Consider the following 22,551-nt stretch of genomic DNA (forward strand, 5'->3'; position numbering starts at 1 on the left):
AGCCCTTGCTGCTTCTGCTGCTGTCAATATCAAGGCTGTAGCATTTGAACCTCAAAGGAGAGTCCAAGAATGGAGTAGAAGTCCGGAGACAAAATTTAATGGCCTCTACAGGGCAAGACCGAGTTGGAAACCAGAGTCATAGATGGGGACAATGGGGCATGGCTTCAATTTAACTTGGTCTCTGAGCAGAAAGGACAACATAACAACCCATTCTTGCTGTCAGTCAGGAGAATAAAAAGAACATCTTCTACAAAGATTAGCTTACTGATTTATTTCTTTGCTTGCTTCCTTTCCATGAGTGTCACCAGGTAGTTGGACACGAATTAAATAAATGCCTGAGATAATTCATGTTGATAATAACTCTTCCCTTATGAGCTAATTGTTTACTACCTTTCCAACAATAAAATTAACTATAAATTTCTGACTACACGTGATAATATTTCTATCATTTAAATTTTTTTATGTTCCAAAGGATAAAAAAGGACAATATACAAATACTTTTTTGTCAAAACCATCTTTATTAAAGAAGAGTGTTACAACAGGCATAAGAACATGATTGTATGAAACCAGTTACAATGAAAAGAGCCTTATATAGAAAATGAAAGTGATCATGAATGCACATGGTGGCAAAGGCAATAAAATCTAGTCTCTTTTATAGCAGAAACTGCTCACACAAAAGAACACTCTAAAAGTATGTAGCGTTGGCAGTGGATTTGGATTTATGCCATGCTATTAAATAATTTTAAATCAGAGAGTGAGCAGAATAGGTTCATACTCAACTATAATTTTCTTACGATTAGCCCCAAAGTATAGACTTTTCATTACTGATACTAAGAATAGAAATTTGCTTTATATTTTTATGCTGCATTTATTACATATTATTGTCTTTTTGATTCAATCCATGCAACTTCCAATTACATGATTTTCTTTTCTGATTTAGGCAAAGAATAAACATACAAAAATAATGTTTCTTTTATAGTTTACCTTTTTATTTACTATGTTACTGCTCTATCAAGAACCAAGTGACACCAAGTAAACTAATCTAGTCGGCAATTCTCTTTAAATCAAAATTGTGTTCAGTACATCTACTGACAAAAATGGGTGTAAACTGTTTATATAAACAAGAGCTAATAACTGTAACCCATAGAAAGGGAAAAGTCAATCCTGTGGTTTAATTAGAATGGCACAAAAATGAGAAGTTGTACAACAACGCATTGGTTCCATTTTAACTTTTTTAAAACTCCCCAAATAGTGTTAATGATTGGTGAATAGAGATTTACCATAGCCAGATAACTCATGCATTGAGCAATTCATGTTCTTTATCTGTTTTCCCAACAGCATCTGGGTTGGACAAAGGGTCCAGATCAGCAAAGAGGCTAAACCAAGCTGTTAGATCTTTAGAACTTCCAGCTTCTGCAAAAAAGAAAGCACAGGCAATGTTGGTCAAGTCAGTATTTGTGTTTGACTGCACTTTTGAAGGACAACATGAGAACAAATGGATTTAGGAGGCATTACTCAAGAAAGGATTTTAGGCACATCTAAGAAGGCTCTTTGCCCCATGTACTTATAGTCAGACAGGTATTCTACATCCAGTATGTTCATCCTTTATCTTTATATATTCATTGTGTATGTAAATTTGAAGCCTAACTTTCATGATACACTTCTGAAAAGTAATTTATCCCACACTCAATGCAATTGCAATACAACATTAGAATGAGCATGTAAAATACAAATTATGTTCATGTTATAATGAATACTTTAGTCAGAGTGCAGTATAAGTAAAATATAGTTTCAAAGGAAACTATTCTTTGTAAATAGATCTGAGAGTATATAAGATTCTGGAGAAGTCTGAGCTCAAAGGTAACATTTTTAAAAAGCTTAGCTTTTATCAGTTACCTTTCATTGGTGTCTTGTTGACATTTGGGTTGAAACTGTTGGATTTCTGTTCTGTCTGCACTGCAGGTGATGGGTTAATGCTGCAGGCTGCCCAACCTAAGATTCAATAATAGAAATGCATTTCTATATATCAATAGTAATTACTTAATCGTTTTAAAACATTCATGGTAACAATACCCAGACCATTTTTGGAAAATAAAAACTCTTGACATGTCCTGAAATGTTGCTTTCATTTTGCTTTGTCATGTCATTGGTTTAGGGAAATATGGGTACCTTAAACCTATAGATTCTGCTGCACGAATGCCAGCGACCAGTTAGGTCCCACAGAGTGGATCTTCTCCGGGTCCCGTCAACTAAAGAATGTCGCTTGGCGGGACCCAGGGGAAGAGCCTTCTCTGTGGCGGCCCCGGCCCTCTGGAACCAACTCCCCCCAAAGATTAGAATTGCCCCCACCCTCCTTGCCTTTCGTAAGCTGCTTAAAACCCACCTCTGCCGTCAGGCATGGGGGAATTGAGACCCTCTTCCCCCTAGGCCTTTACAATTCTATGCATGGTATGTATGTATGTATGTTTGGTTTTTTATATTAATGGGTTTTTAATTGTTTCTAACATCAGACTACTATTGTACACTGCTTTATTGTTGCTGTTAGCCGCCCCGAGTCTCCGGAGAGGGGCGGCATACAAATCCAATAAATAAATAAATGAATGAATGAATGAATGAATGAATGAATGAATAAATAAATAAATGAATAAATAAATAAATAAATATATTGTCGCACATTGTTTTTATTACTGAGTCTCCGGAGAGGGGCGGCATACAAATCCAATAAAATGAAATGAAATGAAATATATTTTCCTTTGTATTATTTTAATTTTTCACAAGTTTCCTTTATGTATTTTAATTTTGGCTTAAACATGGGATGGTTCTAAACCTAAGAAAGAGATCCAGAACAGAATGCAGTTCTTCTGGAACAAGCTGTTATTAATAAATTAGAAGTAAATAGAGTTAGGAAAGCAAATGCCTTTCTGTTAAGGTAGCAATATGAGGAGGGGTGATGGCTCAGCAGTTAAATATCCTGAGCTTGTCAACTGGAAAATTGTCAACCAGGTTCAAGATCCAAGTGCTGCGCACTGGGCTGAGCTCCTTTTTCTGCCCCAGCTCTTGCCTACCTACCCTGTTTCCCCGAAAATAAGTCACCCCCGAAAGTAAGACATAGCAGAGGTTTCATAGAATTGCCTAATATAAGGCAGCCCCTGAAGGTAAGACATAGGAGATCTTTCGTTTTGCAACATTCCTGAACAGAACATACATAACACTGCTGTCCATAAATTGCATCCCCAAACGCTGCATCAATTAGTTTTAAAACACATTCAATAAGCATCCAACATGCGGCTGCGTGTTTGGATGCATTTTTGCTGCAGCAGGATACAGGATACAATTAATTGAAAAAAAATAAGACATCCCCTAAAAGTAAGACGTAGCACATCTTTGGGAGCAAAAATTAATATAAGACGCTGTCTTATTTTCGGGGAAACACGGTAGCAGTCTGAAAGCATGAACATGTGAGTAAAATAATAGGTATCATTCTGTGGAAAGTAACTGTGTTCTATGTGCCTGTGTACTCATGTAGTCATGCTGGTCACATTATCATGGAAAATGTCTTTGGACAATGCTGGCCTCCTTGGCCAAGAAACAGAGATCAGGACTTTGTCCTGATCCATCCTTCCACTAATGGAGCAGCAGAGAAAGCCAACACTATAGTGCAGTGATGGCGAACCTTTTTTCCCTCGGGTGCCAAAAGAGCGTGCCCACACCCATAATTCAATGCCTGGGGAGGGTGAAAAAAACTTCCCCTACCTCCTATACGGCCTCCAGAGGCTGGAAACAGTCTGTTTCCCAACCTCTGGTGGGCCCAGTAAGATTGTGTTTTGCCCTCCTCAGGCTCCAAAGGCTTCTCTGGTGGACCTGGGGGAGCGTAAAACACCCTCCTCCATCCCTTTGGAGGCTCTCTGGAAGCCAAAAATGCCCTCCCACAGCCTTTGTGTGAGGCCAAAAATCACATACAAATTGGAACTGAGCAAACACATACACATTGGAGCTGAGCTAGGGCAACAGCTCGCGTGCCAGCAGATATGGCTCCGTGTGCCACCCGTGGCACCCGTCTCATAGGTTCGCCATCACTGCTATAGTGGAACAATACCTCAGCTGCTATGTGGACTGCCAACAGGACAACTGGGTGGAATTGCTGCCTTTTGCAGAAGTGGGTTATAACAACGCTGTCAATAGCAGTATGGGACTAACTCCTTTCCAGTGGCTAAGATTTTTTTCCTTTGCCTGAATTACCTACAGAACCTCCTTCTTTGACTTCTCTAACTAAATAGATGGAGAAACTAAAAAAACGAGTGGGAAGACACCAAGAAGGCACTTGTTGCAGTGAGAGAAGCCTACAAGAAGCAAGCCGACAAACATCAGTCGCTCCAATCTCCAATCTCTCTCAGTCTTCTTGTCAACCAAATACATCTGATTGAGAATGCCTAGCAAAAAGCTAGGATCCAAATTTTTAGGCCCTTTCCCAGTGGTGTAAGTGATAAACCCAGTCAGTATGCAACTTACATTACCTAGAAGTCTAGAGAAAATTCATCCTGTATTTCATTGCAGCTTGCTTAAGCCAGTAATAGGGTCCAATATAAGATCAGTAATAAAACAGGGGGAGATACACTATGAAGTGAAAATATTTTTAGACTCCTAAATATTTACAGGTCAATTACAATATTTATTTCTGACACTGATTTATTTCTCAGATGCTAATTGTAGCACTGACAGTGTTTATGTTTATCTGTGCACACACAATCAGAAAGCCACCTTTATAGTGATTTTTTCAGAAACCATATGTTTTATTATTTATTCCATCACTGCAGCCAAACATATAGAATTTACTTCCCTAACTATTAAGCACTGATCATACTACCTGAAAAATAATGGGAGTTGAAACCATGTCTCAATTCTCCAGCTTTTAATTTTAATTCTTACTGTTTGTCATTTAACTGCTGTTTAATAGAAAGCAGTCACAACTGTGAGAAATCTTGTACCATTTCTTGCCATGTTTAGATCATTTTGGTTTCTTTTAAATTTCCTTGATGCCCATCACGCCTCAGGGAGACTCTTATCCTATATCAAGGTAAATCACACCAACTAATATATTTTAGCATTTTCTCAGTACTGAGAAAGCAGCTATTTTTCTATTCAGACTTATTAGGCCAAAGAATTTGGAATAAAACTACTGACATGTTCATATCATAGATCTGCCAGTCTTAATAGTGTCCCTTTAAAGCCATTCTTTTTATTGCTACTGTATTATTTATTCTACCTGAGCAAATTCAGAGGAATAATTTTCCCATCAATAAATGACAGCCAACCCAACCCACCTTAACAGGCTGGAGGAATTAAGTACCCTTCACACTTGTCATCCCTTCATTCTAAAAATAATGAGACAATTTTTCTTTTCACCCTCTACGCCTTCCTCCCACAGCCACCATCTGCCCAAGAAAAATTAACATAAAACGTTGGCAGCAGAGAAAATATCCCACTGTATGGGAAGAACTTAAACAACAAGAACGGTGATTTAATAAAGCATGTTTTCTTTTAAATCTTGTCCGGGAGATAGACATCTTTTAAGTATGACAATAATTAATCAATATTCAATGAGAGCAAAACAGCTTTTGATTTTAACAAAATAAAAAAAATATCTATTGTTAGAGTAATATAGGAAATAGAATCACCCTAGAAATTATATTTGCAAACTTCTCAAGATATGTATGCATATAACCACATTTAAGTAAAATGCAAGACAATCATTTAAGTTTTGTAAGCAAACTTGATTTCTCTAATATTTCTTCCTTGGCATTTATTTATTAAACAAACTTGTATAGGTATCCATCTTCCAGAAGGAATTCTGGGAAGCAAACAAAATTAAAACATGATACAATAAAAGACCATTTAAAATAGTAAATATCATTGAGACCATAGTAAAACTCAAATGTATTCAACAATTGCCCCATGCCAACAATCTTCCAGTGTCTAGAGGGAAAGGCGAGTCTTAACTGACCAGGAAATAACCCATTGCTGTAATTTCCTATTCCCATTGTCTGAGTTACAGTATCAATCATAGTTCCCTCTAAGCTGAGCAGTGAGCAATCGCTCACTTAAAAATCATCATCAACTCAGAGTTTTCCAAACCTGCCCAGAAGCCGAGAGGGAAGGAGAGAGAGAGGAAGAGAGGAAGAGAGAGAAACAGATAGAAAAAAAAGAGGAAGGAAAAGAGAAAGAAAAAGAATGGGAGCAAGGAAGAGAGAAAGAAAATCAAAATCTAGTTTGAAACTAGCTCAACTATTTAAGTGGCATTTTGATATTGATAGAGTTGCCCTATTATGAGCTCACTGTTATAGATACACAGTACAGTATTTTATTTTGAAATTCTCTGAGGCAAAACAGGGTGGGTTTTTTATTTGTTTGTTTGTTTGTTTGTTTGTTTGTTTGTTTGTTTGTTTGCCTGCCTATCTATCTATCTATCTATCTATCTATCTATCTATCTATCTATCTATCTATCTATCTATCTATCTATCTATCCATCTATCCATCCATCCATCCATCCATCCATCCATCCATCCATCTATCTACCTACCTATCTACCTACCTACCTACCTACCTATCTATTTATTATTTCTGTGCCTCCCAGTCCCGAAGGGACTGCCGCTCAGACACTATACTTTTCCGCCCCCCCCCCCAAAAAAAAATTAGAGGGAACACTGGTATCAATTGCATATTGCCCAAATAAGTACAGGGAATCCATATTGCTTGATAAACCATAGTTTAAATTACATTTGTTGAATTCACATAAGATAGAAAACTATGACTATTTAAAATGGATGGGGATATTTCGAAACTGTTTCCGTCCTGTAGCTTCAATGGAAGAACATCTTTGCATACTGCAGTAGAAGTTGGTATTGAACTCCTACACTCATACCTGTTTTATTTTTGGCCAAAATAATGACAGAAACAATAACGTCACCAGAAAAATGATTAATTTTGGATTATAATGTCATGTATGAAAACAAGCTTACCTTGAAGAGAACGTTGCAAGTTATTCATATTTTGATCTAAAAGCTGAGAAGGAAGGAAGCCTGATGATGATGACTGACTGCTGTCCATTTCTCCCATAGAAGAGTTTGCCCCTGTCTCAGCAAGGGTTTCTTCTCCAAAGACAGCTACCCATTCCCTGCTGAATTCGCCATCATCCAAAGACGATGCATTGAGAATCTCATTCAATAGTACCATGTCATTCTTATCTGTAGATTCGGGTTCTAGGGAGCTCACAAGCTGGTCCTTTGATACTGCTAAAAGAATAATAATATACAGATTGATAGATTAGTTAAAATAAGAACAAATGTAAGGAATAACCACCCAGATCTAGGTCGGTGGAATAAATTCAAAAATAGAGTACATATTCTCAGATAGGAATAAGACTGACTTTTGCCTCAAACCCTATAGAGTTACCATCAATTTAAACAGACAACCCTATACAGACAGTTCCACCTGTAAAATACAATTTTCCATATAATCCTTGATTAATGTGTGTACAATTATTTAAATTTAAATGAACAGCTAAAAGTTTTACATTTTGGAATCATTCTGTAATCTGAAAATTTCTGCTCTCTAACCTTAACTATAGTAGTTTATGCAAAAATTAATTGCGTTAATTTTAATGTAATCCTTTGCTATATTGTTTTATTACTGTTTTGTGATTGTTTTAGACTGGGGTAGAGAGTGGTTTGGGGAGTGAGTGTGGAAGTGGATGGCAATAATAAGGAATGGGTAGGATGATCGGTTAGCTAGAATGAGAGTGTTGAGGGTGAAGGCTGGTGTCCCCCACCCCTTCCCGGCTGAGTGTGCTAATGTAATCCCTGGATTTATAAGAATGAGCAAGCAGGCCTACTTTAAAGTAAAGAGGCCAGTGGGGATGGAGGGGGGACCCCAGGAGAGAGAGAGCTGGGGCATTATGGTCGTGACAGGGAGAGGCAGGACAGGGCAAAGCGGCTCGGCAAGCTTTGTAGCCACATTCGAGGTTCGAGGGCATTGTCAACCAGCATTCACTATCGGTTGTGTGACCTGGCCAAATTTCCACTACCTATTCGCACAACCGGTATGAACTGGTAACAATCCACCACTGGGGAATATCTTAATTTTTACTGTGTCTGAACAAAGATACAGTAGGCACCATATAAAGCTCTGAGAAAATGCTGTTCCAGAGGGAAGGTGCAACCTTCTTTCTGGGTGCCATCAGATGACATTATTTGAACAATGTTATTTAGAGCATGGCAGTATTAAACCAGCTAGTTTGAAAGACTAAGACTAGAAACTAAGGGAACATGAATTCTAGTCTCATTTTAGGCTTGAAATCCCTGGGCCAGTCATTCTCCCTTGGCTGTAGGAAGCAGGCAGTGGCAAGTCACTTTTAAAATCTTATGAAGATTTGTCCAGGCAGTTTCCAGGAGTTAAAAGTGCATGTTCAAGAACTCTCTCTCACACACATAATGGCAGATAACCTTGAAGGTTTAAATAGAGAAAATAAAAGAACTAAATTTGGATTGTTAAATAAATCAGGAAATATATTAACTAGAAAATTATAAGGCTGCATACAATCCCTAAAGCAACCAATTTAATGTTTTTTTTAAAGGCTTTCTTCAAAGCTGCTTTGTGAAGCAATGTAATAATTTGAAAGTAAGACTGAAATGGAACACCATGTTGTTTAATTATGCTTAGTGTTATGGCACCAAAGTGCTATAGAAGCTACAGCACAAGTATAGGCAGGGGAGTGGGTATTACAATACAATGCGAACAGATGCCACAACATGGTGCATATGGGGATTTGCAGGGGCTGCATCATAGCATGAATATGGATGTGTGATATGGAATGGAAGGTGCCCTAGTGCATCCAGCTGGGAAGCTGTCCTCCTCCACTTGTATACCACCTAGAAGTTTCTTTGGAACAAAACAACTATTTAGCTTTGCTGATATTTTTCTTTTTTTTTCTTCTTTTGATAATTCGTTTTCCATATAAGGTAGGTATTTATTTTTCCCTTGCCATATTGAAGAGGAAAAATCTATATTCATTTTCTTGTATTCATAAATTATTCTGCAAAGCAATCCACAAAAATATGGAAACTATGTATTATGATTATGCTACCATTTTTCCCATTCAGTGAGATTACATTTGGGTGGATGTTTGCAAATAATAACGCAGACCCATATCTGCTGGCATGTGAGCCGTTGCTCTAGCTTAGCGCCATTGTGCATGTGTGTGCCGGCCAGCTGATTTTTGGCTCACACAGAGGCTCTGGGAGGGCATTTTTGCCTTCCAGAGAGCCTCCAGAGGGACGGGGAAGGACATTTTCACCCTCCTCTGGCTCCAGGGAAGCCTTTGGAGTCTGGAGAGGGCGAAACACTCCTACTGGGCCCACCAGAAGTTGGGAAACAAGCCATTTCCGCCCTCCAGGGGGAGCAGGGGAAGCTGTTTTCGCTTTCCCTAGGCACTGAATTATGGGTGTGGGCACTTGCGCATGTGCGATAGCGTGCGCACAAGCTTTTTCAGCACATGAGGAAAGAAAGGTTCACCATCACTGATCTAGAGCTTCAGCTTTTTTTGATTATTCATGCTATTGAAGTGATAGCCATGGTAGTATATTTTTGTGCTTCACGTGGGTTAAAGTTATGTACAGTGTTCCCTCGATTTTCGCGGGTTCAAACTTTGTGAAATGTCTATACCACGTTTTTTCAAAAATATTAATTAAAAAATACTTTGCGGATTTTTTCCCTATACCATGGTTTTTCCCGCCCAATGACATCATATGTCATTGCCAAACATTCATCCACCTATAATAAATATATTTTTTATAAAATTTAATAAATAAACATGGTGAGTAATAATATAAATGGTTGCTAAGGGAATGGGAAACCACAATTTAGGGGTTTAAAGTGTTAAGGGAAGGCTTGTGATACTGTTCATAGCCCAAAATAGTGTATTTACTTCCACATCTCTACTTCGCAGAAAGTTGACTTTCGCGGGCGGTCTCGGAACGCATCCCCCGCGAAAATTGAGGGAACACTGTATTCAGATTTTTTTCTTAAAACAATTATATAGGTAGTTTAAATTAAGTTTCATTTATTAAGTGCATGTTCCATGAATAACCATAAATAAATTATTAATCTTCTTTACTAACAAGAGATTCTGAAAAGAAGGCAAATTCATGCATGCATTAGTTTCATGGAATGGAGGAGGAAAGCAATAGATTTAGATTAATGTACTGCCTCATAGTATATAAAAATTTACTGCATTTTTGGGGTGATGCAATGTCAGCATATTGTCCCAACAATCTGGCTTCTCATGCTGATGAGAACAAGGGAAAATAACCTTGAAAACACAACCATGATTATATTTCTTACTTTCATACATAGAATATTTACTTCACGTGCTACCAAGTTGATTGGAAGACAAAGGCCATGAGTTATAGATTAGTGCTCAGGCTATTGGGTGAACAAGTTTCATTGGAAAATACTAGTTTTGCTTTCTGGCTATCTGTATATATTGTGTATTCAAAAATGATAGAAAATAACTGCCATAACTGCAGATTAGTTCCCACTTTTCCAAATGGCCATTCAGTGATTAAGTAACATATATTTTAGAAAGGATTTTGGAGAGGTAGTGCCCTCACTGAAAAATACAGTACAATATGTTTGCTAATCATTTGTATAAGGCAGAAAACAAAGTTTTCAAATAAGTATGAAGTAATCCCAAAACTTAATTACAGTGGTACCTCATCTTACGAACGCCTCTTCTAACGAACTTTTCAAGATACAAACCCGGTGTTTAAGATTTTTTTGCCTCTTCTTCCACACTATTTTCACCTTACGAACCCAAGCAGCTGCTGCTGGGATGAAGGGGTTTCTTTTTTCCCCCTTTTTTGAAGAAAGAAAAGGGAGGGGCAGCTTGGAGGAGTAAAGATTTTGCATGCTTGCAAAGGCACTGAAACGGTGTCTTTTTAAGAAAGAAAAGGGAGGGGCAGTTTGGAGGAGTAAAGATTTTGCATGCTTGCAAAGGCACTGAAACGGTGTCTTTTGAAAAAAGAAAAGGGAGGGGCGCCCCCCTTGCCTTTCTTCCTTCCCACTCACCCTTTAGCCTAGCCTTGCTTCTTTCACCCGCCCCCTTTAGCTGCTCCTCCCTGCCCTCTGTTCGCCTCCCTTCTAAAGTTTGGGATTTTCCTGAAGGATTTGCACGCATTATTTGCTTTTACATTGATTCCTATGGGAAACATTGTTTCATCTTATGAACGTTTCACCTTACGAACCTCCTCCTGGAACCAATTAAGTTCGTATGATGAGGTACCACTGTATATGCATATTTTAGAAAACATATACTGCATGTTGTATCCTGATACTACCAAACTGTCAGATAAGGGCCTGCTTCTATAGGTTCTATAGGTCATCTAAAGATAGTGTTTGCTTTCCAACTGTATTGGTAAACCAGACCAGAAACTGTAGTGACTTAATGCATCATAATAACACAAGATTGAAGAAAATTACACTGTACAATAAATCAAATGCTGAGTTTTTAAAGTTCAGTAACGGGAAGACACAAAACCTGAACAATGCCAAGCTACATCATGTGTTATATGTTCTAGCACTGAGGCTGTCAGGAATCAAATACCAACCCCCAGATATAAATAATAAAGGAATTTACTTTGTATAAGGAGTATATTTATAAGGAAAGCTTTGTGGATAAAGGGTAAGTCTTTAGGAAAAAGCAAATATCTTTGCTGGAAATGAGCAGGGAGGATATTTCAGCTGCCAAGAGTCCCAGAAAACGAGAAAAGCACAAATAATTATCCAGTTGTATATAGTCTGAAGTAGAGCTGCACAGAAATAATCTTGAAGCTTGAAGTTTTTCTAAAAGCCAAGAATGTTCTTTCGAATACAGGATGCAAGATCACGAAGCCACAAGCCAAACCAAAACACATTGTTCATAGTAACTAGGCGGAGCTCTGCTTACTCTTAAATACTCTGAGGGCATGACCCATTAACCTCAGTGACTCTTCTCTTAGCCAACCATTCAAGTCTCCTGGATGCCCACTGCACTTGTGTCCAGAAGAGGCTCCTCCTCTTCCCTTGAGTCATTTAAGACAGGAAGTGCTGGTTCATTCCTGACAGGAAGTGCTGATTCATTCCTGACAGGAAGTGCAGCAGGCCCTGGCTCTTGTTGTGACCTTGATCCCTTGTCACTTTCACTGTTATTCTCAGTTACCAAGAATGCAGGATGCCTGCCTTGCCTCTCCACAGTCTCTGCATCCTCTGAGTCCATAACTATTTGCGCAGGACGCAAGCGAATTATCACACCATGTTTTAAGACAAAATTTCATTTATTTGTAATTAGAAATAAATATTGTACAATATATATGTTTTTGTGATTAATCATTATGCTTTAATTATGTTCAATTTGTAACAATGAAAATACATTCTGCATATTAGATATTTACTTTAGGATTCATAACAGTAGCAAAATTATAGTTAGCAACAAAGTAGCTAACAAAAATAATTTTATGGTTGGGGGTCAACACATGAGAAACTGTATTAAGGGATCATGGCATTAGAAAGGCTGAGAACTGCTGATCTAAAGTCTCTTCACATGCTTCTGAAAAAGCCTCATCCGAACATTTCAAGAACACAACGAATGAGAAGCTCAGCTTAGAGATATCTCATAGCTCGAAGAAAACCTCCTCCATTCACTCCAAGCCAGCACGCCTTCACGTGAGTAGCAGCCCTCCACATCAATCATTCCGCCATAGCTATGGATCCATGCCCTCAAGAGAAGAGATAACTAGCTAACAAAGCTGCAGAGGCACAGGTTGAAGCACAAGTAGCTAAAGTAGCCCTAGAACTGGCAAACAAGAACAGTTACAAAAGGAGGAAATAGCCAGACAAACAGAAGAAATGGCCAAAGCTCAAGACAAACTTGATTTTTTGCAGAGTGAAAAGGAGGCCAACCTAAAGATGGCAAGGGCCACAGCCTTATGGGCAGAGGTTCAGGGTTTTATCCCCAAATTCAACCCTATAGAGTTGGAAGAGGAGAGCCTGATCGACTGAGTCAAGGTAAATGTACAAAACTCAAGAGGGAGGTAAATCTCAACAACCAGAGATACTAAAGAGTCAGACACGCGACATTGTACGGTCAGGATCACAAGAGCCCTCCCTCACCATTACAAAGCTTAGCCTGATGGACCAAGACACAAAGAGTAACCATGGTGATCCTTCAGCAGTGAAGGAGTCCCAGCCAGAAGGTTCACAAACAGCTGTGAAATGTAACCTCAATGTTGAAGCTAAGACATTTCTGCCGAACCTGCAAGATCCCTTGAACATGGACCACCAGATATACCCACGTGTTTTTATAATTTCCATTAGTCTTAATAGCTATAAAATTTAACAAGACGCATATTTTATAAAAACATTATAGGCTGCAAAAAGCTTAAAATATATTGTGGGCATATACTACAATATACTTTTCACCATTCATTGTATATCAAGCTATTTCTTACAAACGTAACATATATGGGATAAGGTAGCATTTATACAGATAGTGAAAGTTGGAAAAATTACTATCTTAAATAGTAATCATTGTTTTGGATCTGAATTGAGTGAAAATAAATATTCCAAAAAAAGAGAAAAGAATGTGAATTGTGTCAAAATCAAATATGACAAAGATAACCATTTTTGGGATCTGGGACACATCTGAGTTTGGAAAGCATGTAGTGGGTGTATTCAGAATGAGTAAATTAGGAGTCTATACTCTTTACAAAATACTGTCATGTTGGGCATGAATAGTTCTAGAATACCAGTTACCCGAAAACAAACTAACATACCAAGATTCTCCCTTGTACTGTTGAGATGCAAATACTGTCCTTTTGTACACGGATGGGACATCATCTCAAATATACAAGAAGGATAGAGCCTGTATAACAGCAGGGTGACATTAATGTCTACTTCAAAACTTTCATGATGCCAAAAGGCAATGCTTAAATAAATAATATACCAGAGGTCGATGTTTCACCCATTCCCAACTTTATATTTTATTTTAAATTATTTTAAATTATTAAAATCAGGTCAGGTAAGAACCCTATGGGACAACAAGATACTATCTGGAAATATAATAAAAGTTCTAGGAATGGAAGTAATCCATTTTGAAATAGGAGAAACAAGCTTTAGATTTTACTAGTCAATACTGCAGAATAACACAGAATAAAAGACTTGAAAGGACCTTGGAGATCTTCTAATCCAAATCCCTGCTCAAGCAGAAGCTTTCTACAAACTGTATAATTTGGTGCAGAAAACATGCATTGCCAAAAATCCAATGGTAGACTAGGTAATGCATAAATAAAGTTTGACATCAGAGTAACAAGTGAATGTTCTTTTGTAATACTTAAACGTTCAGTCAATGAGCACATTGAAAAACACATTAAAACGATATTTACATATCATTTTCTTCATGCTTCAACTCTAATAAGTGATCCATAACTTCTAAAAAAAGATAAAATTTGAAGAAACAACTTTTCTACAGGCTTTCCAGTAAATTTCATACTTACAACAAGTAATCCTATTGAAAATTATCTGGAAAGAGGTTCCACTGAACTCAGTGAAACTTATTTCTGAAATATTTATATAGTTCCAGTGCATAATTGAAAACATACCTGAATTTTCTCTGTGGTTGAAGTTCTCTCCAAAAGTACTCAACATGTCATTAGCATCTTCTTCTGTAAGCAAAATGTTTTCTAGGTAAAGAAAAGAATGATACTAAAGATGACCAGTGCCTCTTAGATTTTTCTATTTGATCATTTTACTACTGGAACTTTTTATTTAGCCTGAAATAGTCCTGAAGAAAAGATTACCGTATATACTCGAGTATAAGCCGAGTTTTTTAGCCCCAAAAATGGGCTGAAAAACACAGCCTCGGCTTATACTCGGGTCATTGACAAAGTCACCACACGAGGGCGCCATTGCTTGAGCCAGAGCGAGGAGGCACCAGCTTTTGTCCCCTCTGGCACGCCGTAGTTCCTCTCCCTAGCTCAAGCAAAGAAGGCAGCCATTTGCAATGGTGAGTCGGATTAAAAAGGCCCCCTGCTGTCAGATTCTCCTCCCCCTCCTTTGAAAGGATTTAAACTGTTTAAAAAATGGTATTTTGTGGTAGTTGCTGTCCTTGCTTGGATAGGATCTAATAATGTGTTATGAGGCAGAGCTAGACAGGAATTCTTTTTCTATCTGTCTATCTTTCTATCTATCTATTTTTCTATCTATCTATTTTTCTATCTATCTATCTATCTATCTATCTATCTATCTGTATCTATTTCTTTCTATCTATCTATCTATCTATCTATCTATTTTTCTATCTGTCTGTCTATCTTTATATCTATCTGTCTATCTATCTATCTATCTATCATCTATCTATCTATCTGTATCTATTTCTATCTATCTATTTTTCTATCTAACTATTTTTCTATCTATCTATCTATCTATCTATCTATCTATCTATCTATCTATCTATCTATCTATCTATCTGTATCTATTTCTATCTATCTATCTATTTCTATCTATCTATCTATCTATCTATCTATCTATCTATCTATCTATCTATCTATCTATCTATCTATCTATTTTTCTGTCTGTCTGTCTATCTTTCTATCTATGTCTATCTATCTATCTATCTATCTATCTATCTATCTATCTATCTATCTATCTATCTATCTATCTATCTATTTGGTTTTCTATGCTGATAACCTCACAGCAGCTAATGCTGAAGCTCTTCTTTGGATACACTTATTTGTTTGTTTGTTTGTTTGTTTATTTAATTGGATTTGTATGCAATCCCTCTCCAAGGACTCAGGGGGGCTCACAACATATATAAAAACAGAACAATAATGTAAATCCAATTAATGATGAGAAGGAATCCAATTTTGAAGGATTTTAACTCTTAGGTTTTAGCTTTGTTCCTGATCGAGCTACTTTTTTTACTTTTTAATTTATTGTTAATATTGTTAATTTGTTTACCCTCTTTTAAATTTACAGAGCTAGTTTACTGGTTTTCTTTAAAATAAATATTCTAAAACATGTCTCAATTAATGTAATTTTATTGTTTTCCATTTTTATAAGTTACCAGTAGCCACTGCATTTTCTAACCTCGGCTTATACTCGGGTCAATACGTTTTCCCAGTTTTTGTGGCAAAAATTGGTGCCTCGGCTTATACTCGGGTCGGCTTATACTCGAGTATATACGGTAGTCAGTGAAAAGGGTTTTATCAATCAGAATATATTTTTGATAAGTCTAAACTAATATAAGGAAATTAGTGGAAGTTTGGTGATCTTTAAAATTATCAACTTACACAACTTAGGGGATTTCAAAATAACATATTCTATTTTAAAAAAATCTATGACACCATTTGAAAAGGACACTCAATTATTCCTATTTACGGTACTACATTATATATATGTAGAAATTTATAGATGTTTAACAGTTTACAAACAGTTTACAAATATTTGGCTTGGAGGCCCACCATCCTCCCAATTAAACCCTAGAACAACCTGCAACATTGTGCTATTGCAAAAATAAGGGTAGGCTCTTCTGCTAACTATGGATAAAATCACATTTTAGCCTTAAAATCATATTTAAAGATATCAAGATATTTTAGTCTTTGCTCTCTCAGATTTCTGTCTGAGATATTTCAATTCAAATTATGAGTAGGGTTATTACAAAATCATTTCAGGAGTGCTCTGTTTAGCTTTCACTTTATATGGCATTTTCTGTGGGATAACTCTTGAAAAGCAACCAGAAACATCTAAGTATAGATCCATACAGGCACTGTGTATGGAATGGGTTCATTTTGCTCCAGTGTTTAAGTTCTTACCAATTTTTTTGCTGTTTATGTTACTCAGTTTATTTTATCAATTTAAACATAGCTTTTAAACTAAAATTTTTACAACTGTTTTAATGTTTTGTGCTATTAATATTCCATTATATATTTTTATTTAACATATATTAGTGCTTAGTAAACAGTATATTATCTGGATCGATTTATTTATACATATAATAGTAATAGTAATATTATTTATTTTATATATTAATCTTTCATATAAAAAATATTCTGTATCTTATTTTTAGTCTTAACCTATCCATTCTGCATATTCTAGTATTTCTTAAATTATGCTTCATTTATAGGAATTTCCTCATTCCTCCAGTGCTGTGTAAATAACATTTCATATTTGCACAGCACAGTACAGTACAGTACGGAAATATACTAATATAAATAGTTTAATTAAAATGTCCAGAATAATTTAAGTATTCTTGTTGTCATGCTTATAGAGAACAAATTCTCAACCAAGTCCAGATCATAAATTACATGTATATTATTCACTGAGAAATAACACATAGATGTCTGATTCATTTGTAAAAACACAATAGATTATTTTAGCTGCTTTAGCACAGATTACCATTTCTTTTTTATTGAAATAACACTAGCTATAGCACAATACTATCTCTATCTTAAAAAAACAGTTGGTCATTTGAAGCACTAAGGTGAAATACTATAATATTTATTGTATGATAAAACTTCATAACTGTTTAGATAAAATCTTAAATGAATTGCAAATATATTTTCTTAAATGGATTTCCTCTACTTTAAATGTTTTAAAGTTGAGATGAAATATCTTGAAATGATGCGTGGTATTAATACTCTAAAGTAGCCTGTTAGAACAAAATGTTCACAGCTTTTATTAAGACAAGTGGGAATTTGGAGCATGCTTGGCATTTGCAAAATATAATATAAAAGAATACCTGAGTTGACTGTTTCCTTGGTGTTGCTTTCATCATCTAACGATATCAACCTTAAATTGAAAGGGGTAAAAAAGAGTTTATTTCCTCATATATTTTAAGAAGAATGTTAAAAAGCATGATATCCTTTTTCTGATATCGGCTTATGAACTACATCAAAATCTTCTGAAGCTCAGTTGCTAGTATTAGTATTCTTTCAATAAAAACAAATTCACTACATGCAAATATGTATATTTTTCAGTATACCTAAACGTCAGATGTTATCACGTGTTATAGGAGTTAGGTTTTATTATCATGTTTTGATATTATTGAACTTTCTCTCTTATCTCATTAATTGCTATCTAGAACCAGAATCTGACATTCCCAGAAAATTATAGAATGAACCACCATAGGATTAATAGTAGTTTTAACTGTTTAGGTGTGTCCAAATCTCTCCATGCTACCCTTTCAAACACAGCTTCTTTCAGTTGTTGGATATTTGTTTTTGTATCAAGCCTACAAGTTCTTTGTTTCCCCCTTTTTTTAGATCCACTAATCATTCCTAGGATCATTTACTTCTCAAAAGAATTTTATGTATTACATGGCCAAAATAGATCAGACCTAGTCTTGTGATTATGGCTTTTAATGTTTCTGGTTTTCTACGATTCAGCATCTGTTGGTTGTTCTGTCTGTCCATGCAATACACAATAATTTACACTAGCACTACAGTCCAAAGGTGTCAATTCTTCTTCAATCAGTCTTTCTTTTCTTTCATTCATCTCTCAAACCCATATATCATTATAGAAACATAGAAGTCTGACGCAGAAAAAGACCTCCTGGTCCATCTAGTCTGCCCTTATACTATTTTCTGTATTTTATCTTAGGATGGATATGTGTTTATCCCAGGCATGTTTAAATTCAGTTACTGTGGATTTATCTACCACGTCTGCTGGAAGTTTGTTCCAAGGATCTACTACTCTTTCAGTAAAATAATATTTTCTCATGTTGCTTTTGATCTTTCCCCCAAGGTAAGACCATTGCTCTAACTAGCCTGCTTTTGGTATTTATATCAATACAGGTCTCTGCTTTTCCAGATCTTTTTCATGTTAATCATTGCGATGCGGCCTAAAGTTATCCTGCACACAATTTCAAGTGTAGAATTGCAATCTTAAACAATTTTTGATCCAAAGAAGATAAATTACTGAACTAATTCAGTTGCTTCATTGATTTTAAATGTAGCTATTGTCATTATCTTTATGTCTGGAGAATTCTGGGAGTTGAAGTCCGTCCATTATCAATCTCCCACAGTTGAGAAACACTGTCCTACTTTACACTTGTATTTCAGACAAGTATAAATGATGCACAAGGATAAATGATCCTTATGAATAGAAGAGAGATTATTTTTGAGAGATTCTCAAGTGTTTTTAAAGGTTTTTGTATAATTATTTTATACAATACACAAAGTTAAAAATATGGAAAATTATTTTCTTTTCAGATTTAAATGAAAAAAGAAACTCCTTTCTGGCCTTGTGTAAGGCAACAGGCACAGCCACCGAATAAGCAAATTATTGGTTACATTATCTGATGACTTAGCAAAGTGTCTATTGTCATGCTATCATCTTTTTAGGACCCCAGAGCCAAACACTGAGGACAGATTTTTTGAGTATAGACAGTATACAATAATAATATTGTACCTGCATAATAATCCTGCTTCTGCTACTATATAGATTGTTATTATCAGAATAATTGAAATAACTTTATGTCTTCATTCATGCAATAATGAGGCTGAAAAAGAAGCTTGCATCAGTCAATTCATGCTTTTGCTGACTATGTTAGGGAAGAAGCTAGAAGCTTTCTTTACAGCAGTCATTCAAACCATTCAAAATTGCTCTTATACAAATTAAAGTGTTAGTATTTGGAAGAGAATTCCTAGGCTGCATCAGTGGTATGTGGACATGAAAATAACAGTTTAAAAGAAACATCTCAATAATATACCCTTTCTGAAGCTACTAAATAATATTTTTAAGAGTCTAGATTAAGGGAAGTTTAAAAAAAAATTATCTAGGAATATAAATAATTTCACCAAGATTTTGGGGGGAAATTAAATAAAATCCAACTGCCAACTCTTTTTTTTCTGGTATATTAATAATTTGTTTCCATTAACCTGAAACACTGATTACAGTAAGATTTGCCCTTTCTGACTGCTTCCACAAAAGATGGATGCTATCTCTTTCTGATTTTTTCTTCATGTCTATATCAGTTCAAACTTGATTACTGCAATATGGACGAATCTGGTACATAAAATACCTGAGTTTCAAGTGTTGACTCACTCTGAATCCAAAAATGGAAGAGTGGAAAGTCCTGTTCCACAATTGGTTGGATGTAAGGCCATCTTTGAGAAATTGTGCTAGTTGTAAAAACTAGAAGTGTTTCTCTTGTACCTTCTATTCGAAGGCAGAATGGTATTTCAGCTGAAGCTGGTAATTTGTATGTTTAGGCTGTTGATTTTAGTTTGATACTACAAATCTACGCTTTAGTTATAAAGCCAAATTACTTCTCTATTCTTACTGAAGCTGTAAAATGCCATCTGGCAACAATTTTTAAAGTGTCCTAGGGAAAGACAAATAAAAAATTGCAAACAGGCTGCCATATAGTGATGTGGATAAAATTACTTGCATTCTTTTGGAATTGCAAACTGACTGCACTTCAGAGACTGAAGACATGCCAAATTTCATCTCTTGTAAAGTTACCTGGAAAGAAATTGAACCCATTGATCCTGAAGAAGTGGCAAGATTGCTTTAAAAATGATTGTATATTTATAAGTTACAGTCCTACTTTTATGGGCAAATCAGGGAATGGATAGGAATCAGAGTCTGGGTCATTATGAGGCATAAATGGGAGGATGACAATCCTATTAGTCCTTCTGAAATCAGCACAGTTTAATACTGTAGAATGTAGCATATTTTCAAATTGTTTGTTATGTGTTATCAGCTAGGATGCCCTTTTACAGTGGTTTGATTCCTTTCTGAGTATATGTTTCCAACTAGAGTATGCTTAGACAGCCTTAGGGCATTCTAATATAGGGGGCTCTGGGGTAGACACACTCCCCCATTTAGCATATACATTGAATCACCTAGATAAGATTCTTCAACATTATGTGACATAGTATCATCAGCATAGATAGTCTTCAACATATGATTATATAGCTTTAATTGAAGAATACTGTAAAACTTACTGACTCTGTTGATCATCCTCTGATTTGGTATGGTTCAGTTCCTCCTCTCTTTCTTCATTTTCTATTAATTTATTTACAGGTTCTTGTAAGTTCTAAGCCAGCCATTAATACAAACACAAAAGAATATACAAAGTTAGTAATAAAGAATTCTGATTTTTTAAAATGTTTTGAATAATCAAACTGTGAAAAACAAAAATATAGTAACTACTTTGATCTAAAGGAGAGAACCTTGACCTTAAGAGATCAGTAGCTAAATTTTATTATAAGTGTTATAACAAAAAGAAACTGAATGCTTAGTGGCACAAGTTGTATATTAATTTGAAAATTATTGTACTACTAATAACTAAAACTAAACGTGAAAGCTTACAAATAAATAAAAATGCTTTATTTTGTATCACAAATTTACAGGACAGACGTAATGTTAATTGCCTAGTTGTTGGAACATGTTGAATTGTGAAGTGTTCCAGAAGAGTCACAAGATATTTCATCCCTTCTTTTATGTGTTATCATATTACACTAATGATTGCACTGGCTCTCATTATACAGGATTAGATATATCGGTCCAATTCAAAGTCCTAATTTTGACCATGAAGACTATAATGCTTTAAATTACTTAATTTGGAAGTGGCAGGTCAGAAAATAGCTTTTTTACATTACAAACTGTTGTATCCTGAAATGGCTACCTTGTATTTCCTGTAAATAGTTTGTTCCGCTTTCCAGCGCTGTCTGAGCCGAAGCAGGAAGTCGCTCCTGATTGGCTCAGACGCGGCTGGCTCTTGCTTTGGCGGGAGCCGCAAATGTATAAAAGAAGCGGCTTTTCCAAGCAGAGTCAGTCGGTACTCGCTGAATTGTCACTTTACCTTGCTGAGCTGTCACTTGTTCTCTGAGCTGAATAAAAGTACCGATTTGCTTGAACCCTGTCTCTGGGTCTACTTCACTGGCGACGAACGGACGGAAGAAACATCGCGTGCAACATGAACAAAGTCCAGATCGGCCAGGCTCCGGAACTCTTCGACCCCGAAAAAACGTCCTGGGACGAATACATGGCCACCTTCGAGATCTTCCTCGAGGCGGCAGGGATACAGGACGCCGAAGCCGATCGCAGACGGGCTATCTTTCTGAATTACTGCGGCCCAGAAATCCGTGGCCTTGCCCAGACTCTCACCGACCCGCAGCCAGCGAGAACCGTAGCTTGGGACGTCCTACAGGAAAAGCTAGCGAGCCATTTCAAACCAACCAAACCAGCCATGGTTTTCCGGCATCAGTTTTCCATGATGGCTCAGAAGGAAACTGAATCAATCAACCAGTTTACAATGCGACTTCGGACGGTACTTGCCCAATGCAAGTTTAAAGACCCGGAAGCTCGCCTCACCGATGCCCTGGTTTTCGGCATGAGAAGCGCCACGGTGAGAAACAAACTCCTCACCGAAGAAGAGCCGACTCTACAAACCGTGATTAAACTAGCGCAAACCGCAGAAGCCGCCGACGCAGCAGCTAGAGAATTAAAAGAACACGGAAG

General features: G+C 36.5%; 1 protein-coding gene across 22 annotated transcripts in view; it reads right to left on the bottom strand.

Moving 5' to 3' along the window:
- Positions 1-498: 498 nt before the first annotated feature.
- ICA1 (islet cell autoantigen 1) overlaps positions 499-22,551 on the bottom strand; it is a 63,281-nt gene continuing 41,228 nt past the window's right edge. For 18 of the 22 annotated variants that reach the window (XM_070728011.1, XM_070728004.1, XM_070728001.1 and 15 more), the window contains 6 exons: positions 21,033-21,124; positions 17,822-17,871; positions 14,688-14,768; positions 7,017-7,289; positions 1,897-1,992; positions 499-1,413 (listed from right to left, as the gene is read on the bottom strand). In XM_070728011.1, the coding sequence (XP_070584112.1) occupies positions 1,295-1,413; positions 1,897-1,992; positions 7,017-7,289; positions 14,688-14,768; positions 17,822-17,871; positions 21,033-21,124 (711 nt within the window). In that variant the 3' untranslated portion in view covers positions 499-1,294. The remainder of the gene's footprint in view (positions 1,414-1,896; positions 1,993-7,016; positions 7,290-14,687; positions 14,769-17,821; positions 17,872-21,032; positions 21,125-22,551) is intronic. The other 4 variants (XM_070728009.1, XM_070728008.1, XM_070727998.1 and 1 more) reach the window with 1 other exon arrangement.

The sequence above is a fragment of the Erythrolamprus reginae genome, chromosome Z (genome assembly GCF_031021105.1).
Source record: "Erythrolamprus reginae isolate rEryReg1 chromosome Z, rEryReg1.hap1, whole genome shotgun sequence".
Taxonomy (NCBI): Eukaryota; Metazoa; Chordata; class Lepidosauria; order Squamata; family Dipsadidae; genus Erythrolamprus; species Erythrolamprus reginae.